The following is a 19,125-nucleotide window of genomic DNA, read 5'->3' on the forward strand; positions in this document are numbered from 1 at the left end:
CCATTCTTGCAGGGTTAAGGTATAGAGTTCAAAATAGCTGCATCAAACAAAGCAAATAGTTTTGTTACTTACTCATTTATTTTTTTATTCAGCTGTGCCTTGAATAGTTCTGATAATTTGTAATTCCACATTTGAACTATGACTTTTATTTAAGCATTGCATTTCTAACTGTTCATTGTAACTAAAAGTACTATACTTAATATAGTATGTAACTTTTAGTGGAATAGCTATTCCTTGTCAAGTCAGATATTGACTAACATCTATGATAAGAACGGCTCTGTTCTCTGCAGTGCTTTATACCATGTTTATACTGAATTCATTAGTGGATTTTTTGTTTTGTTTGTTTTTGTTCTTTGCTTTCTTTTAAGTTCGTGGAGAATTGAACTTGGCACATATTGTCATTAATAGCTTAATGATAGTTAAATAGATGTACTTTTTTGAAGCCATCCTGAAAATACTCTGGATCTCTTGATTACTTACAGTGGCTGAAATGGAAACAAATTGCTAGGGATAAGAGTTCATTCCTTAGCTTTTGTAAAACCTTTTATATTTACCCACCTTTAATGTGAAGTGAAATACCTTTCCTTGAGTAGTTTACAGACCTAGATCTTCTTTTGGTCTGTTGTCTATGGTTGGGTTTTTGAAAGCAGATTCTGAGATGGAAATTAGAGTGTTGTAAATTTAGCAGGGAGGCCTCTGGGGACCAATGCCATACAAAGCCCAGTTTCCAGAGCAGAGATTAGATTATGACATAGTCTCAACAACCCCAAAGGGGGTGCTCTGAAGCCAGGATGGTCTTCAGAATTGTCTCAAATTGGGGTGAGGGGAGGTGGACATTTATATGCCCAGTCAATAGATGCAGATTACCCCCAAAGAAGTACGCTCTTGGATCAGAATAGCTCTCTTTAGCTAAGGTGATTTCCTAAGAGGGTTGACAACTGAGGACCGACTGCCAGCAGTATTCCCAATAGCTAGGAAAATAAGCCCTCCAGTTACTAGTGACTCATAGCATTCCACTTCTATTATACATATTGATTCAGTCAATGCATGTCTTGACCACCTACTGTGCCGGATTTTTAGGCACCATGGTATGAAGTTGGGCAGGAGATGATACCTATCCTTAAAGAAGTCAGTCTGGTGAAAGGATTGAATCTCATCTTTCTTATTCATAATAGTAGTAGAGCAGTGAGAGGTAGGAGAAGGGAAAATTTGCCACTGTAGAAAAGCTTCCATGTTGTTTAACCCTGCTTTCTCCATCTAGTCTTTGGCCCTCACTCTGCTTTGGTTTTTCAGTGGTAGTAAGCATATGAAAGACAGAGATAGGAAAGAAACTCTCTTCATTTTTTAGTCACACCCAGTGCCTGCCTATTTTTAAATCCCCTTCAGACAGGTCCAGATTTCTTGCTTCCCTCTCCCATGCCATCCTTGTCCCAAGGGATTATGTGCACTTGTTCCTTGATTTTGGAATTTGGAAGTAGGATGCGTACAGGAGAGCAGGCAGTGTTCTAGCCCTGCATCCTAGTAGGTTAGAAGATTAGAGTCATGAGTGATGAAAGGAAGGCCCTATATTCTAACTACTAGGGTATTAGTAGGGAGGTACCTCTCAAGGATCAGCCCAAGCCAGAATTCTGAACATATATTCCACTGAATTTATATATTTTAGTTATACTTAAATAAGCTAGCTTGGGACTCTAAAACTTACTTTTATGGGAAAATATATTGCTACTTCTAAACATCTGACTTTCAGAAAAGAAACTCAGAAGAATACACACACACACACACACACACACACATTTTAAATTGTCCAGGATTTATTCAGTTTGGCTTTTTCTTAAGTAAATCTTAAACTGATCCTTCCTTCCTTCCTTCCTTCCTTCCTTTCTCTCTTTCTCTCTCTCTCTCTCTCTCTCTCTCTCTCTTTCTCTCTCTCTCTCTCTCTCTCTCTCTTTCTCTCTTTCTCTCTTTCTCTCTCTCTCTCTTTCTCTCTCTCTCTCTCTCTCTCTCTCTCTCTCTCTCTCTCTCTCTTTCTTTCTTTCTTTCTTTCTTTCTCTTTCCCTCTCTCTCTTTCTTTCTTTTTTAGGGCCTCTTTTGAAGGAGGCCAGGGATGGAACCTGCATCCTCATGGATACTAGTCCATTTTGTTTCTGCTGAGCCATGATGGGAACTCCTGATTTTTTTTCTTCAGGTAGATTTTTAAAAGCCCAGCATGACAGATGTTGTAAAAAGCCGTTTATACCACAAATATGATGGCAATAACTGTCTTTTTGATAGATTTTTCAGGTACATGAGTTTGGAGTCCAGGTGTCAATGGGTGGGTGGGTGGTTGTTTGAAAGCGTTTTGAAAGCAAATACATGCCTTAGGTGAGCCAGCCTCTTTAACTTAATGGACCATTGGCTATTTATAAATGAGGAAAACAACACTTAGAAATGGTGAGTCATTCGCTCTCAGTGATAAATTAATTAGTGGAGGAGCAAGAATTTGATCCAGGTTTCCTGACTTTCTAGAAGATGCTTCTAAACAGTGTTCAAACAAATGTGTGCACATAGCCCCAGTGAATTTCCTTATTGGAACCCAGATTCCATCATTGCTTTCAGGGCTTCCTGGCTCACTCTAGGGATGTTTCTTGTAGGCAGACATCGCTACAACACAGATGCACTGCTTCAGCTATGTTCTATATTGTAAATTCCAGTTTCAGTAGTTTTGCCTTATGAAAATGTGGTGTTCCATATAGTGTTTGGGTTCAGCTTAGCTCATGGAGCCATTCAGAGAAAGTTATGCTGCTGTCTGCAGTGTGTGGCTTTTAAGACTTCCATGAAAGGAAGAGAGAGCCTGAAATTTATTTCTTGTCTGTATTTTCTCGTTGTTCATAAACCTTGATGCAAACCAATACTCAACATTGTGCTAAATACTTAAGAGGATGCCTAATAATCAGGAAAGGAAAAATGAAAGGAGTGATATGTCTTTCCTGGCCTTGCAAATTGACGCCTACGTGCAGAGAAGGAAAAAAATTCTATCTTTAATCTTTTTCCAAATGTAAATTTTAGATACAGCTAACTATATTTTCTAGGTAAAAAAAAGAAGTAATCTAATTAACTAGTAGTATTTATTATTTGTACTTTTGGCTGAATCATATCTATTAAGTATGTGTGCCTTCTAATACAAAAGTACCTAGCTCATTCATTGATTCAACAAATATTCCCCAGTGTTCTGGCACTGGCAATCTAGTGGGAGAATGTGTATTGACATAGTTTGTTTAGATATAAAATTTTGTGATGGTTACTATTTTGATTTCCTTCTAAATTATCAAAAATTAGATTCTGTGTAAAGTGCATTTTATTATATGCTGCTATTTGAATATTTATGATTTTTAGAGAATTCTATAGATGTATATATAAGATATACATGTATTTGTATGTATTCTATTAAATATACCTTTAAAATGTAAATATATAATCTCTTGACTTATAAAGAAATGCTTCCTTGAAATGGTTTGCTGGGACCAATTTTATATATAACACTTTTTAAACAAATTAAATTCGATATGTAGGAGAATTCTTTACAGTCATTTTAGTGTTTTATATTTAATTTATGTTATTATTTGGAATAAATGATTAATAGATAAAACTGGATTTTTAAATATTTAGATTCCCTATATAACTTAGCAACTTATTTTAAACTCTTTACGACCATCCATTGATAAATTGAGGAATATAAATTCTCTCATTTTTCTGTACTTCAGAGGTCCTTTATTCCCCAGAGACTTAGCAAAGTTTACATGCTTAAACTCTTCCTTAAATAGCTTCTTTGGATTTTAGAAACTTTCACGAAAGTAAAAGTTATATAGACTATAAAAACACAGTTGATAATTTTGATAACATGCAAAATTTCATAAGTAAATGTCTGAGTTTCCTTTAAAAATGACATATAGCTATTGGCAAATTTATAAATCTCTCTCTTGTGGAAGTTCCTATGGTGGCACTGTGGGTTAAGAATCTGACTGCACTGGCTCAGGTCACTGCAGAGGCATAGTGGGTTAAAAGGATCTGGTGTTGCTGCAGTTGTGTAGGTTGCAACTGCGGTTTAGATTCAGTCCCTGGCCCCTGAACTTCCATATGCCATGGGTATGGCTATAAAAAAAAAAGTCTGCCTTGTGAATTTAGAAATTCAGAAATAATGTAAACTTTTTAAAGGAAGCCTTTTTATTGACTTAAATGGAATTCTTTCTGTAGTTCATGAAAATGCATCGTTCTAATTCTAGTGTTTATTCTCAAGTTCATTGTGCAGTTTGGGTTTGATTGTTATTTTGACACATGGCAATTTATGTTAATATTGAATCTGGACATTTAAAACCTTTTTTATGTGAAATACCAAAAAGGAATTACAGCTTCCTTTGTGATGCTGCAGCATAGATTTTTTTTTTTTGCCCACAGTTTAGAAATATGATAAAAAATGTTGCTATCCCTGAGTTCCTGTCATGGCTCAGTGGTTAATGAATCCGACTAGGAATCATGAGGTTGCGGGTTCGGTCCCTGCCCTTGCTCAGTGGGTTGAGGATCCGGCGTTGCCGAGAGCTGTGGTGTAGGTTGCAGACACGGCTTGGATCGCGCATTGCTGTGGCTCTGGCGTAGGCCAGTGGCTACAGCTCTGATTCGACCCCTAGCCTGGGAATCTCCACGTGCTGCAGGAGTGGCCCTAGAAAAGGCAAAAAGCCAAAAAACAAAAACAAAAAAAACTGTTGCTATCCCATGCAGTGTTTGGACTCTACTCAGTTCCTTGGAGGGACTGGGCTCCTTCTATAAAAGTGATGGCTGCCATCTTCAGTTTGTGGCTTTCAAGCTTCCACTAAAGGGAGAGAGATCATAGAGGGTCATGTGAGAAGTTTGTTATCCGGAATGTTTTCAAGTGACTAACTGCGGAAGACTGAGATAAAGAATTTAATGTGTTCTGAGGAAGGAGAAAGGCACACAAGTATTAGTGGGTACTGGCAGTCTGTGTCACATCTTTTAATCATAACGACTTTCAAATTTCCTTGAGTTCCTCCTCTTTCCACTCCTTTGATATTCTCCAGAATTTCATCCTCTTGTCATTGTTCTTTCACTTCTTCCTTTTCCTTAGGTATCTTGCTGTTTTTTAGTTTTAACTACTCTTGTATTCCGATGATTCAAATATGTATCTCTAGCCCTGACTTTCAACTTACACATCCATCTGCTTAGTAGACATAGTCATTTGGATCTTTACAGGCTTCTCAAACTAGTCCACATTTCTAACTTCTTTTCTTCTAATTCATTGCCCCTGCCCCTCGAACCTCATCAGTAACATATTCCTATTCCTTTTTTTCTTTCTTTTTTTTTTGGCTGCGCCCACAGCAGTTTTTGGGCCAGGGATCAAACTGCACCACTAGCGACCCAAGCCACTACAGTGAACAATGCCGGATCCTTAACCCCCTCAAGCCACGAGAGAATTCCTGTATACCACCTCCTTTATTTTCATTTGCAGTTTCTAATATCACTGTATACCCAATTTCCCAAGATAGAAATCCAGAAGTAATCCTAAATTCCTCTTTTTCTCTCCCCTTCCACATCTGATGTCACCAAGTTTAGGTGGGTTTTATCATCTAAATAGTTCTTCAACCTATCCATTTTTTTCTTTCTAATTTCTACTGTTCTCATTCAGATTCTTGTCCTCTCTTGCCTTAACGCTAGTCTCAGCTTTTTTTTTTTGTTTGTTTGTTTTTCTTTTGTTTTTTAGAGCTGCACTTGTAGCATATGGGTATTCCCAGGCTAGGGGTTCAATTGGAGTTACAACTGCCAGCCTTTGCCACAGCCATAGCAATGCAGGACCCAAGCCGAGTCTGTGACCTACACCACAGCTCACAGCAATGCAGGATCCCCAACCCACTGAGTGAGGCCAGGGATCGAACTCACATCCTCGTGGGTACTAGTCAGATTCATTTCCACTGTGCCACTTGGAAATGGGAACTCCCTTTCCAGCTTTTTTTATCTCATCGACTTTTAGTAATCTTTTAATATTCATCTAAAGCAGCATCTCCTCATCTCTGGCCTTGTATTGACCCATAAATTCTTGCCTAATTATAAACTCAAGAGCGAAAATCATGTTTTATTCATCTCTATATTCTTAGCATTTAGCCCTGTGGCTTACAAATAAAAAAATGCCTTCCTTCCAGCTCCCCCAAACTTCTTGCCAGAAAAGAAGCACAAAAAGGATTTACCCTTTAGTGATATTTGATTTCACTGTTTGGATTATGAAAGTGTATGCGCTGTTTTTACCATAATCATGCTTCTTTTAGTGAAGAAAAATAAACTAATATGTATAGAGTAAGCACACGTAGTTATTACAGATCATCTGGCATCCGCTTTATTGGAAAGAAAGCTTTTACAAAGATCTACTCCTCTCAAATAATTGATTTGTGTATTGTCTTACATTTTGAGTGGGTTAGGAGTCTGAGTGTGGCTCAGATGGGTCCTCTGCCTCAGGATCTCTAGAGGTGTCAGCTGGGGCTGTGTGCTTATTTGAAGGTTCAGCCAAGAGAGACTCTGCTTCCTGGCTCACTCCACATCACTGACACACTCAGCATATGATGATGAGATAGGCATAAGATAATTGCTGTAGGTTTTCTTGTTCAAAGGGAGAAAATAAGGTACACAGAGATTTTTAAATTCAGGTGGGCAAACATTAGAGGTTCCTTGGTTAGATATCAAGGCCTTAATTTTTTAGGGTTCTAGACTTCACCCTCTGAGCTCTTGGTTTCTTCCTCTGAGTCATCCTTCCTTTTTCATGAAATGCAGCATGTGTTTTGCAGCTGAGGAGTTTTCTCACTCTGCTTCCTGCAAGCAGAATTTGGAGGTCCAGTGGTCTCCTTTCTCTTTGTATTGTCACTATCCCTCTCAGCTGAAGTTAGCAATGTGTTTGTTGTTATAATTCTCTCAAAAGTTTTGTCAGCCTCCTGTGAATTACGTTAGATAAAAGCCACATCAAAGAATCTCTTCAAAAAATAGGCTTCTGGGGAGTTTCCACTGTGACACAGTGGAAACAAATCTAACTAACTCATAACCATGAGGCTGCGGGTTGGGTTTGATCCCTGGCCTCGCTCAGTGGATTAAGGATCCTGTGTTGCTGTGAGCCAGGTCAGGTCAGAGCCCTGACTCGGATCCCACGTTGCTGTGGCTGTGGCTGTGGCTGTAATTCTGATTTGACCCCTAGTCTGGGAACCTTCATATGCCACGGGTTCGACCCCCCCAAAAAAAAGGGCAAAAAAATGCACTTCTGCAGAGATATTGAGATACAGTGCTCTCAAGCTTTCTAGAGGACCTAGTGTTTGAGCAGATTTATAAGACACACCCTAAATCTTTTTATTAGACTTTTTGTGTAACTGATTAATACTATGAGGTACCACCCATGATCTTTCTGGAGTCTTAACAAAAGGTTTTACGGTCACGCCATCAGTTTCATTTTTAGGCCACATTCCGGGGCAGTGCTCTGGATTCAAACTTTGTTTAGGAACTATTCTTAACTTTAGCATCCTTTGCCATCTTAAGAGTCAGAATTTTCAAAATCATTCATGCCTTGGTTCTTTTTTTTTTTTTTTTTTTTAACAGTCCTTTCTTTAGTTTACCTTTTGCATTTTACTGAAGCATCAAGAAAAAATAGGCAGCACTAACAACACTTTGACTCTGCTTGGCCATCTTAGCTAGATTATTCAGTTCATTAGGTATATTTCCTACTTTCCGCATTACTGAAGGTGATACTGTTAAAAAATTTCTAATACTGCTTAACAAGGATCTGCCTTCCTCCGGTTTCCAAAAACATTTTCCTCACTTCCTTTTGAGCCCTCAAGGGAAGCACAAAGTCCAGCTTTCTACTAACATGCTGTTCAGGCAATTTAGGTTTTCTCTATCATGCTTCTAAAAATCCTTCCAGCCTATGCCTACTGCCAAGTTCCAAAGCTATTCCCATATTTTTAGTTATTTACTATATAGCAAAACTCCATTTCCAGCTTATAACATCTTGACTAGTTACCTCTTTCTGTGTAACAAATTTAGCATCTGAAAACAACATGTATTGTCTTACACTTTGAGTGGGTCAGGAATCTGAGTGTGGCTCAAATGGGTCCTCTACCTCAAGATCTCTAGAGACGTCAGCTGGGGCTGTGGGCTTATTTGAAGGTTCAGCCAAGAGAGAATCTGCTTCCTAGATCCCTCCTGTGGTTGTTGGTGGGGTTCAGTTCAATTCTATTGGCTGGAGGCCTCTTTCATCAGGCAGTTGACAACATGGTTCACTGCTTCCATCAGAGCAAAAGAGGGCTAAGAAACCAGAAGCCAGAATCTTTTTGTAACCTAATCTTGGAAGTAACTTCCCATCACTCTTGCCCTTATCCTCTTGGTTAAAAGCAAATCAGTAGTCCAGTCTACACAGGAGTGGCAGAGATTATGCCAGGGCATGGATACCAGGAAGCAAGGGTCTTTGGAAGCCATCTTTGGCTACTATTTGCATGTGAATCTGCATTTATTGGGTTTGAAAATTGAAAGAGTATCTAAAACATACCAATGAAATAATATTTACTTAACCATTTAACAGGAGGATTTTCACAATCTTGTAAGTTACTGAAACTTGAAAGTAATTTTATCAGCTTATTCCTACACAAACATACCCCTTGTTCATATACTCACATGAAGTATGATGGAATATAAAACTTTTAGGGAAATGTTTACAGTCAAAGCACATCTGACTGTTAAATAGATGAACCAAGTGCCTTTTTTTTTTTCCCCCAGGTACTGATAGATGTCAGTATATATAAGATGCGTGAAATGAATTCACTTACTGTAGATTAATTCTGACATAAAAGTTATTTCTTTACTTTTTACAGTAGTTTTGGAATTACAGTAGAAGAGATAATATTTCTTACACTTTTAGTGCAGTAAATACAGGTAATATGCACTGGGGAGTAATTATGCATATAAACACACATGAGGACAAAAATCCAACTATTTTTTAGTATTAGAAGAGGCTGGGAAGACTGGTTGCAATATTCTATACTTATCCTGGAAAATATATTTTCATTGAAAGATGGAAACGAAATATTTGGAGATTTTTTTTCTTCGTTGGTCATATTTCAATGTATTTATTATTCTTGCCCCAAACCTTTTTAATTCTTGGCACAGAAACCACTTTAACAGATGTGCCAAACTGACCTGAAAAATTACAGTAATTACTTTTTTCCATGGATTATTTTAGTGTTACTTGGGCCAAAAGTTGGCTTTGTGTAGTCTGATAAATACAGTGATGTTTAGGTTGAAAATGCATAGTGAGTACATTTAAGAAATTTTTTCATTTTGGGGTTTTAGAAGAATCATTATTTTTCTTCCATGTTTCCCAGAAAGTATGGCAGTTTGTTTTATAGTACTGCTGTAAAAGATGAAGGTGGAGTGGAGGAGGAGAGTTTCCATAGATGCCTAAAGCTGTTTATTTAGAGTGTAACTTAATCTCTGACTTGATTTGTGATACTGAGAAAAATTGCCAACAACAATAACAGTGTTATTAATTAATGTCATGGATATCTAACTATGTTTTAGGTTACCGTTAGCACAGTTCCTTTCTAAATTATCCCTAATTTATAAAGTTGTCTTTTTTTTCTCTTTTCAGGGAATATAACGTTACAAAGCAAGCTGGGTAATATCACAGTAGGTATGTGCTAAGCTGCTACTTGGTAAATTGTGCATGCTTTTTCAAAGAGTTATATTTGTAAGATTTTATTAGAGGAAATAAAGTTTATAGTTCAGCTGATGAACCTGATAGGAATCTGATATGCCAGTCAAATATAGCCACTCAGTATATGAATATGTGAAATTATTTCTGTAAATGCATTGGTTCATCATTCTACAAGTATTGTATAATTATAGGTTTGGTATCAATCAGAACACAGTTAGAATTTTGATTTCACTACATTTTATACACAAATATAAATTATCTAATTTCTGTGCCTGAGCTTCCACATCTGAAAAAAAAAATTACTTATCATATAGGGCTCTTGTAAGAATTAAAGAGATGTATGAAATACTTTATTTAGCATTTAGTGTCTGATATATGGGTAAATAATAAAGAATAGCCATTTAAATTATTTGCTGTTGTTCTAATCCTAGGCCAGAGCTGATAGTGGCTAATGGTACTTTAGACCTAGTCACCTCATGTGATGCTGTGCCTGTGGAGGCAGAAGTTCAGATTTCTGGATAGTTTAGAGCTTTTCTCTGTCCCTAGCAGCGCCTATTTATCTATTAGGCAAAGACACATGCTGAGCTCCAGGAGTGGTGGTAGTTTTTTGGGCCTTAGAAGATAGAAGGTAGACAGAAGGGAAGCTGGGGTCTTTGTTGAAGAGCTGTGGCTTATTGCTAGTGTGAGTGCCCAGGGCCTCCTGCTTTTGTCCTTTTTGACATTTGACATTTTCTTTTTCTTTGTGCTGATTGAAATAGTGAATATATCCAACAGTCTTTTTCACTATCACTCCTTCTGGATTCTCTGGCTCAGAGCACATCCTTTTTTAAGATTTCTAGATACTGTAACTTTTATGTTCAAGGAGGGATGAATAGAAGGTAAAGCCTTCCTGGAGTTCCCGTCGTGGCACAGTGGAAACGAATCCGACTAGGAACCATGAAGTTGTGGATTTGATCCCTGGCTTCGCTCAGGGGGTTAAGGATCCGGTGTTGCTGTGAGCTGTGGTGTAGTCACAGATGCGGCTTGGATCTGGCATTACTGTGACTGTGATGTAGGCTGGCAGCTGTAGCTCTGATTAGACCCCTAGCCTGGGAACCTCCATGTGCCATGGGTGCGGCCCTAAAAAGATTTTAAAAAGACAAAAAACAAAGGAGGTAAAGGCTTCCTAAATAATAATTATAGACCATTTTAACTAAGACATCACGGGATTTATCTGTGTTCCGATGAGAAATCAAGATTCACTGCTGACTCTTCAGGCCATTTCATCAGAGGATGCATCTGGGGATACTAAGGGAAGCTTCTAGGGTGAAAAATAGGTACACTAGTGAGAAGTTGAACTAGCTAAAGAGAGAAGTCCTAGATGTGGGCAGAGCTTGTAGCAGTAAGGGAGGGGGAGGAGAAGAAGGGGAATATTCAAAATTGGGAGAAACAGGCATTTCACTGCCCACTAGCAAGCCCTTTAGGCAGATGCGAATTTGGGAGAAATACTTATAATATAATAATGCTAGTATTATTATTGGATGAAATGTGGGGAACATAAAGGGAAAACCATTCTATCTCAAATTGGAAATAAGTGATGATTTATCCATGCTGGAAAAGAATACTAATAGCAAGAATGAAATGAACAGTAATTTACATCTTTGAAGATGGTTTCATACTCTATAAATGATAAATGATTAACATTATAAATTCTTGTTAATTTCCCCTATAAACTTTCCCCCTTTCCCACTATTATGCATTAGAGAGATTTTAATGCTAAAAGTGTTTTTATTTTTATTTCTTAGATCAATCTCTGTCCATTTAGAGAAAATCACCTGAGCTCAGTGTTAAGAAATATCTTATAATTGACTACAGGTATAGAGGTATTTAATGACATTCTAGAATTTTCTTTAGTGAAACATTAATGGTATTAATTGAAATTTTTATTTTATAAGCACTGATAAATTTTGAGTTCTATTTTGGAAGAATCTCTCAAAACAAAAGAAAAAGTATTCATTAAGTTATTATATCTTGATCAGTGACAGTGTAGAAAAGCATGGACTTTAGAAGACTGTGAATTTTGGTTCTACCTCATATTAGATGTGTGACTTTGAGCAAATTACTAAATCTCACTCAGTTTGCAGTTTATATATAAAATGGTTAACACCCATATAGCATAAGGTTGTTGAGAAATTAAATAATGGAAAGTACAGCCCATTGCATGGTAGTTGTTCAGTAGACTATCCTTCTCTTTTCTCTTTCATTTTATTATCTATAATGTAAAACAGTAAGCCACGATGTTTAATTTTAGATCTACTTCTGTTGCTCTTGTTTTATTGATCTATTTAATTGATCCTTAGGCTAGTCTATTCTCTCTTGGATATTGTAGCTTTATAATAGTAAGTCTCAAAATTAGGTAGTTATTTTCCAAACTTGTTTTTTTAAATTGTTTTGAATACCATAAATCCTTTGATTTTCTGTATACAGTTTTATATATATCACTTTTTTTTTTTTTTTTTTTTTTGTCTTTTTGCTATTTCTTGGACCGCTCTCGCGGCATATGGAGGTTCCCAGGCTAGGGGTCCAATCGGAGCTGTAGCCACTGGCCTACGCCAGAGCCACAGCAACATAGGATCCGAGCCGCGTCTGCAACCTACACCACAGCTCACGGCAATGCCGGATCCTTAACCCACTGAGCAAGGGCAGGGACCGAACCCGCAACCTCATGGTTCCTAGTCGGATTCGTTAACCACTGCGCCACGACGGGAACTCCATATATATATCACATTTTTTAACCAAAAATCCAAATGCAGGATTTTCTGTATACAGTTTTACATATATCACATTTTTTAACCAAAAATCCAAATGCAGGTAGGAACTGCACTGAATCAGTTTGGAGAGAAGAGACAATCATAAAAATTGAGTCTTTCAATTCATGAACATAGTATAATTCTTCATTTATTTATATCTTTAATTTCTCTCCTCTTGTTTTATAGGTCTAACACATCTTTTTATTATATTTATTTATGTTTTTGACCCTATTATAAATGGAATTTTAGGAAATTTCATTTTATGATTATCTGCTGCTGATATATAAAAAATACAACTGATTTTTATATGTGGACCATGTATCTTATGACCTTGCTAAACTTATTTGTTCTAATAGTGTATTTTTTAGAATCCAGAATCCTTTTCTATGTAGGCAGTTATGCCATCTGTACATTAATACAATTTCACCTCTTTCTTTCCAATCTGTATTCTTTTTTTTTTCTTTTGTCTTATTAGGGTACTAGATTCTTCAGTACAGTATTGAATAGTAGTGGTGAAGGTGGGAGTCCTTGCTCTTGTTTTAAATTCTAAAATTCATTATTAGGGAAATAGTAAATTCGGTATTTTACCTTTTAAGTATGAGGTTAGCTATACAGGCTTTTTATAGATATTGTTTATCAAACTGAGGGTATTCTTTTTTATTTCTAGTTTTCTGACAGTTTTTCTTTTCTTTGATCATGAATGGGTGTTGGATTTTGTCAAATGCATTTTCTGTATTTACTGAAATTATTGCATGTTTTATTTTTTTATTCTATTAATATATCAATTACATTGACTTTTGCATGTTAACCAACCTTATATTCTTGGGATTAAACCCTACCTTGTCATTATGTATTATCCTTTTTATACATGTTTGGATTTGGCTTGCTAATATTTTGTCAAAGATTTTTTGCATTCATGTTTATGATGAATGTTGATCTGTAATTTTTATTTTGTTTTACAAAATGTGGATTTTATCTCTTAGAAGTATGCTGTTCTTATAAAATAAGGTTGAATAGATTCTCTCCTTTCTATTATCTAAATTTATGCAAGATTGGTATAATTTCATCCTTAAATAGTTGATAGAATTCACCAGTGAAACCTTCCATTTAAGTGGGAATTGTCTTTGATAATGAATGATTTTACTTATTTTTTAAAATTATTTTTATTTTTTTCCGTTATAGTTGGTTTACAGTGTTCTGTCAATTTTCTACTGTACAGTAAGATGACCCAGTCACACATACGTATATACATTCTTTTTCTCACATTGTCATGCTCTGTCATAAGTGACTGGATATCGTGCCCAGTGCTATACAGGCAATAGTTTGCATCTATTAACCCCAAATTCCCAGTCCATCCCACTCCTAGGTTATTGATTTTAGACTTTGTGTTTAAATGATAAGTTTTTTAAAGTAATGCATCCTTCAAATCTTGAAATGTTGCATTTTCATTATCATTCACTTTAAAGGATTTTAAATTTTTCTTATGATTTCTTCTTTGGTCCATACAATTCTCTTGTTTGATTTTCATTCTTTAAGATTTTTCTAGATCTTTTGTTTTTATTGATTTCTAATTAAATTCCATTCTGATTGGAGAATATACTTTGTATGGTTTCACTTGTTTTACATTTATTGCAACTTATTTTATTTCCCGGTTCTACCTAGTGACTGCATCCCGTGCCCTTAAAATGAATGTGTAATACAGTGATTTCTTTTTTGGTCCAGTTGTTTGATCACTTGGTGAGAGAAGAGAGTTAAATTTTTTAACTAATTCTGTCAACTTTACATTTGGCTTTTGAATCTCTGTTATTTAGGGCTGTATATATTCACGAGGGCTGTGTCTTCCTGATGAATTAACCTTTTGTCATTATAAAGTGTCTTTCTTTAGGCAAATGCTTTGGCTTGAATCTTCTTCATTTAATCTTAATAAAGGCACTTTTCCCTTCTTATGCTTTTGTAAATAATAATGAAAGCATTCTCGACATCTTAATGTTAAAATGGTATATCTTTTTCTTTCCATTTACTCTCAATCTACCTTTATGCTTAAAAAACCATCTTTTGGAGTTCCCATTGTGGCTCAGTGGTTGACGAATCTGACTAGGAACCATGAGGTTGTGGGTTCAATCCCCGGCATTGCTCAGTGGGTTAAGCATCTGGTATTGCTGTGAGCTGTGGTGTAGGTTGCAGACACGGCTCAAATCCTGCATTGCTATGGCTCGGGCGGAGGCCAGTGGCTACAGCTCCAATTGGACCCCTAGCCTGGGAACCTCCGTATGCCACGGGAACGGCCCTAGAAAAGGCAAAACAACAACAACAAACCATCTTTTATAGACAGCGTATGATTGGGACTTGCTTTCTTACTTTTTTAAATTCATTTTAGGATTCCTTGAATTCCCTGTCTTTTTTTTTTCCATTCGCTTTTTAGGGCTGCACCGTGGCATATGAAAGTTCCCAGGCTAGGGGATTGAATTAGAGCTAACAGCTGCTGGCCTATACTACAGCCACAGCAACACAGGATCTGAGCTGCATTTGTGACCTATACCACAGCTTACAGCAACCTCAGATCTTTAACCCACTGAGCGGGGCCAGAGATCCACTGTGCCACAACAGGAATGCCTAGAATTCCTTGTCTTTTAATTGGAGTGTGTATTCCATTAACATTTAGTATAATAATTGATATGGTTGAGTGTGGTGTGTGTCTACCATTTTATTATTTATTGTGTTCCTTCTATTTTTGTTTATTTTTCCTACTTTTTTTTAACTTCTTTTGCATTAATTGGATATATTTCAGAATTCCATTTTGGTTTTCTTTTTGACTTCTTGGCTATATCTTTTTGCATTATTTTTTATTTGGGTTTCCCATGATTTCAACATAGAAATTTAACTTTTCAGTGTATTTAGAATTAATATTATGCCACTTCATATAAAATGCACAAAACTTGCAACCAGAAGATACATTCAAATACCTGTTCTTTATAATATAGGCTATCTGATGTCTACATGTATTATAAATCCCTTAACATACTGATAGGATTTTTTTTTTTGCTTTATACTATCATTTGTATTTCAAAGAAGTTAAAAAGGGAAAGTAATATTTTATATTTATCCAGATATTTACCATTTCTCAGTGTTCTTTATTTCTTCCTGAACCCTGAACATGTGAGTTTACAAGTGGTATCATTTCCTTAGCATTTCCTATAGTCCATCCAAGTCTGCTGGCAACAAATTCTCTTAGTTTTCTCTCATCTAAAAATATCTTTATTTTGCCTTCTTTTTTGAAGCATGTTATCATTGGGTATATAATTCTGAGTTGACAGATTTTTTTCTGTATGGATAAAATATAAACCTGAATAAAAGACAAGTAGCAAACTAGAAAGATATTTGATGGAGATGTAGATATAATCTCTATCCACATGTGTGTATGACAAATGAGAAGAAAAGGAACACTTAATGGGATGGGAACATGGATAAACATGAACAAGCAGTTCGCAGGAGAAATAGTCAGTATAAAGGTACAGTTTTGTTAATATCTTACTGCTAATTGAAAACATCTAAATATTAGCAGTCATAACTTAAAACATTGATCATATACATTTTGGGGAAAGTTATGGTGAAATAGGGATTCCTCTCAATTATTAGTTGAAGTATAAATTGATCAACCATTTTGTAGGTCAGTTTGGAAATGTATGGAAATGTCTACACTAGCTTTGCTCTAGCCCTTCCTGCTTTGGAACTTCTTGAAATTTCTTGGTTTGTGCTTTCATTAAAGCGAAAGATTTGCTGGAGAAAGTTGAAGGCAACTCTGCAGATCATGACAACTTAAAGTCTAGTGAGCAACTTGGATTTTGAGAAATTGGGATTACCAGAAGCAAAGCAATTACAAAGAAACAAAAAGTGATTTAGGTACTTGAGAGGGAAATTTGTTAGGCTAACAGAGGCTTCAAATTATTGGCATGGATGTAGAGAAAAGGCTGCATAATATTATCAGATTGGAATACTATCTGATTTCAGGAAAATAGATTAAGTATTATCTCAATGATTTATATAAGAAGAATAAGTGTAGTTATGGTCCTTTATTTCTTGTTTAGATAATTGATCAGCTTATCAGCTTTTTTAGGTAATCTCATCAGTTATTTGGATTTTGTGCATACATTCTAACCTACATCTCCAAACTCTGTTCTTCTTAATTTCCATAGTACATACAGCACTCTCTCAGAAGCTTAAGTGCTTTAAAAATTTTGATTATGTATATCAAAATTCTGATTTTCTCTAGACTCATATTTTTAAAAATAATATCTTTATTGTGGAATAGCAGGGCATCTTCCATTTAAAATGGGTCAACAGGAGTTCCCATTGTTGACTCAGTGGAAACAAACCTGACTAGTATCCATAAGGATGTGGGTTCAATCCCTGGCCTTGCTCACTTCCTCAGTAGGTTAAGGATCTGGCGTTGAGGCACGCTGTGGTGTAATTCACAGAAGCAGCTCACATCCCATGTTGCTATGGCTGTGGTATAGGCCAGCAGCTCTAAATTCCACCCCTACCTAGCCTGGGAACTTCCACATGCCATAGTGTAGCCCTAAAATCAAAAAGGAAAAAAAAAAGGTCAACAGGATAAAGCAGAGCTTGATAGTAAATAATGGTATAATGGTGTGATAGAAGTTGCTCACACCTAGCTTTACTTCCCTACCTATGTTGCCACTTTTGAAAAGCACTGCCAGAAGTTATATACTGGTAATTATTTTAAAAAGAATGTTTTCATAGGTTTTTTTGGGGGGTGGGTGGGCACACTAGGAGTTGCTTTGTGTGTCTCTCATAAGCCCAGCCTCCTATATGCTCCCTCCCTAATATTAGAATACCTGGACAGGACATGAATTTAGAAAACTTTCCTTGAAGTGACCTTAAAATTCTGTTTTTTCAAATCCTTTACATCCTGTATATAAAATTTGTTCCTTGTTCTTTCAGTTAATACAGTTCTTGAGGTGTAGGAATCAAGTTGCAGAAATCAAGAAATACCTTTTGGGGAGTTCCCATTGTGGCTTATTAGGTTACAAGCCCAACTAGTATCTATGAGGATGTGGGTTTGATCCTTGGCCTTGCTCAGTGGGTTAAGGATCTTGCGTTGTGGCAAGCTGTGGCATATGTCACAGAGGTGTCTCCAATCCCACGTTGCTATGGCATAGGCCAGCAGCTGCAGCTCCAACTCGACCCATAGTTCAGAACTTCCATGTGCTGCAGGTGCAAACCTTAAAAAAAAAAAAAGAAGGTTAAATAACTTCTGTGTTGCTGTTCCGTGTTGAAAGTTGAAGTAAAGTTATAAAAATTCAGAAGAATTTTGTGAACATGCTTGACCAGTTTTGAGAGAATTCTCTCTTTATGTGAAGGAAAATAGCAAAGTAAAATTTTAGCCTTTCAAGCTTAGTTGTTATTCACTGATTAATAGAGTGTATATTACAAATATATATTTCTTTGGTTGTATGTAGTGCTAGCCTGTAGTTGACATCAGTTTTTCCCTTTTGTTTGTGTAATTTCCAGGAAAACTCAGTGGCCTTTGTCAGATGTACAAGATCTTTGTCCAAAATATGATGATAGTAAACTCTGTGAGAGTTTATTCCATCCACTGTCTGCACTAATAATTTTCTGTTTACATCTTAGTGTCTAATGCATATTTCCCTTAAGGTTCCTCCAAGAACTATAATAGAATTTTTCTATTATGTGAATCTCCAAAAAATGAAATTCTGTGAATGCAGCCTTAACTTGACTCTTGATAATTAATTTTTAGTTCCAATCATTTGTATTACACAATACAAGAAAAAAATTAGTAATATGTCTTGCTTCATTGCTTTTAATATATCACCTTTGCTTTTAAAGAAGAATGTTGGTTCTTTTGTCAGTTATACAAATGTTTTTTCCTCTGAATTTTGTAAAAACTGTAATATAATTTTTGGAACTTTTTTTTTTTAACCATCCTCCCTACTTTTTTCTACTTTGAACTAATAAAAACTCCTGATAAAATATGCTCTTTAAGAGACTTCTCTAAAAAAAAAAAAAATACATGCTTTGTTCTTCTCAGGGCAATTAGAATGTTAAACTAAAAGTTCGGTTGCCTTGGGAGAGGAGGAAACAAGAAAGGGTACTTACCACTGACTCTTCAGCATTATTCTCTTATTTCGTTATCTGACTGTCTGCTTTCCCTGGAACTTGAAATGTTGGCTGATTGAAAACTGGAGTCAGTGATGACAGAGAAATTTGAGTGTCAAATCAGGGCCACCTTAATTTTAATTTTCTTCTGCTGACTTAAAGATATCTGTCCAATTCCAGAAACTTGACAAGAAATATTTAGATATGAACAAGCTTCACCCACATTTCATGTCTTTCCTTTTTTCCCCTGTTTTAGTCCTTCTACAAAGTGCAACAGAATCTTATCTAGTGTAATCTTTCACTGTTAGCAACAGTTTTGAGTACTAGAAAATTTGCTAAAAGGAGAAAATATAAGGGTTTTGGTTTTTGTTAACTTGGCTACTCCCTTTATGTGACTGTACATGAGGTGGAATTTTTTAGAAAATATTAAAAATTGATAATGACCTAAATATATCAATGATGCCTAATGGT

General features: G+C 36.1%; 1 protein-coding gene across 8 annotated transcripts in view; it reads left to right on the forward strand.

Moving 5' to 3' along the window:
* Nucleotides 1-19,125, forward strand: part of FAM185A (family with sequence similarity 185 member A) — an 81,899-nt gene that overhangs the window by 11,236 nt on the left and 51,538 nt on the right. For all 8 annotated transcript variants that reach the window (XR_002347078.2, XM_084977446.1, XM_084977448.1 and 5 more), the window contains one exon: nt 9,662-9,703. Coding sequence is in view for 7 of the 8 variants with exons in the window: in XM_084977446.1 (XP_084833572.1) it covers nt 9,662-9,703 (42 nt within the window). In the remaining variant the exon portion in view is untranslated. The remainder of the gene's footprint in view (nt 1-9,661; nt 9,704-19,125) is intronic.

Source organism: Sus scrofa, chromosome 9, assembly GCF_054392235.1.
Source record: "Sus scrofa isolate SSC_HxYL_T2T_F1_AM1 chromosome 9, Sscrofa_HxYL_maternal_Yorkshire_Landrace_v2.0, whole genome shotgun sequence".
NCBI classification, from domain to species: domain Eukaryota; kingdom Metazoa; phylum Chordata; class Mammalia; order Artiodactyla; family Suidae; genus Sus; species Sus scrofa.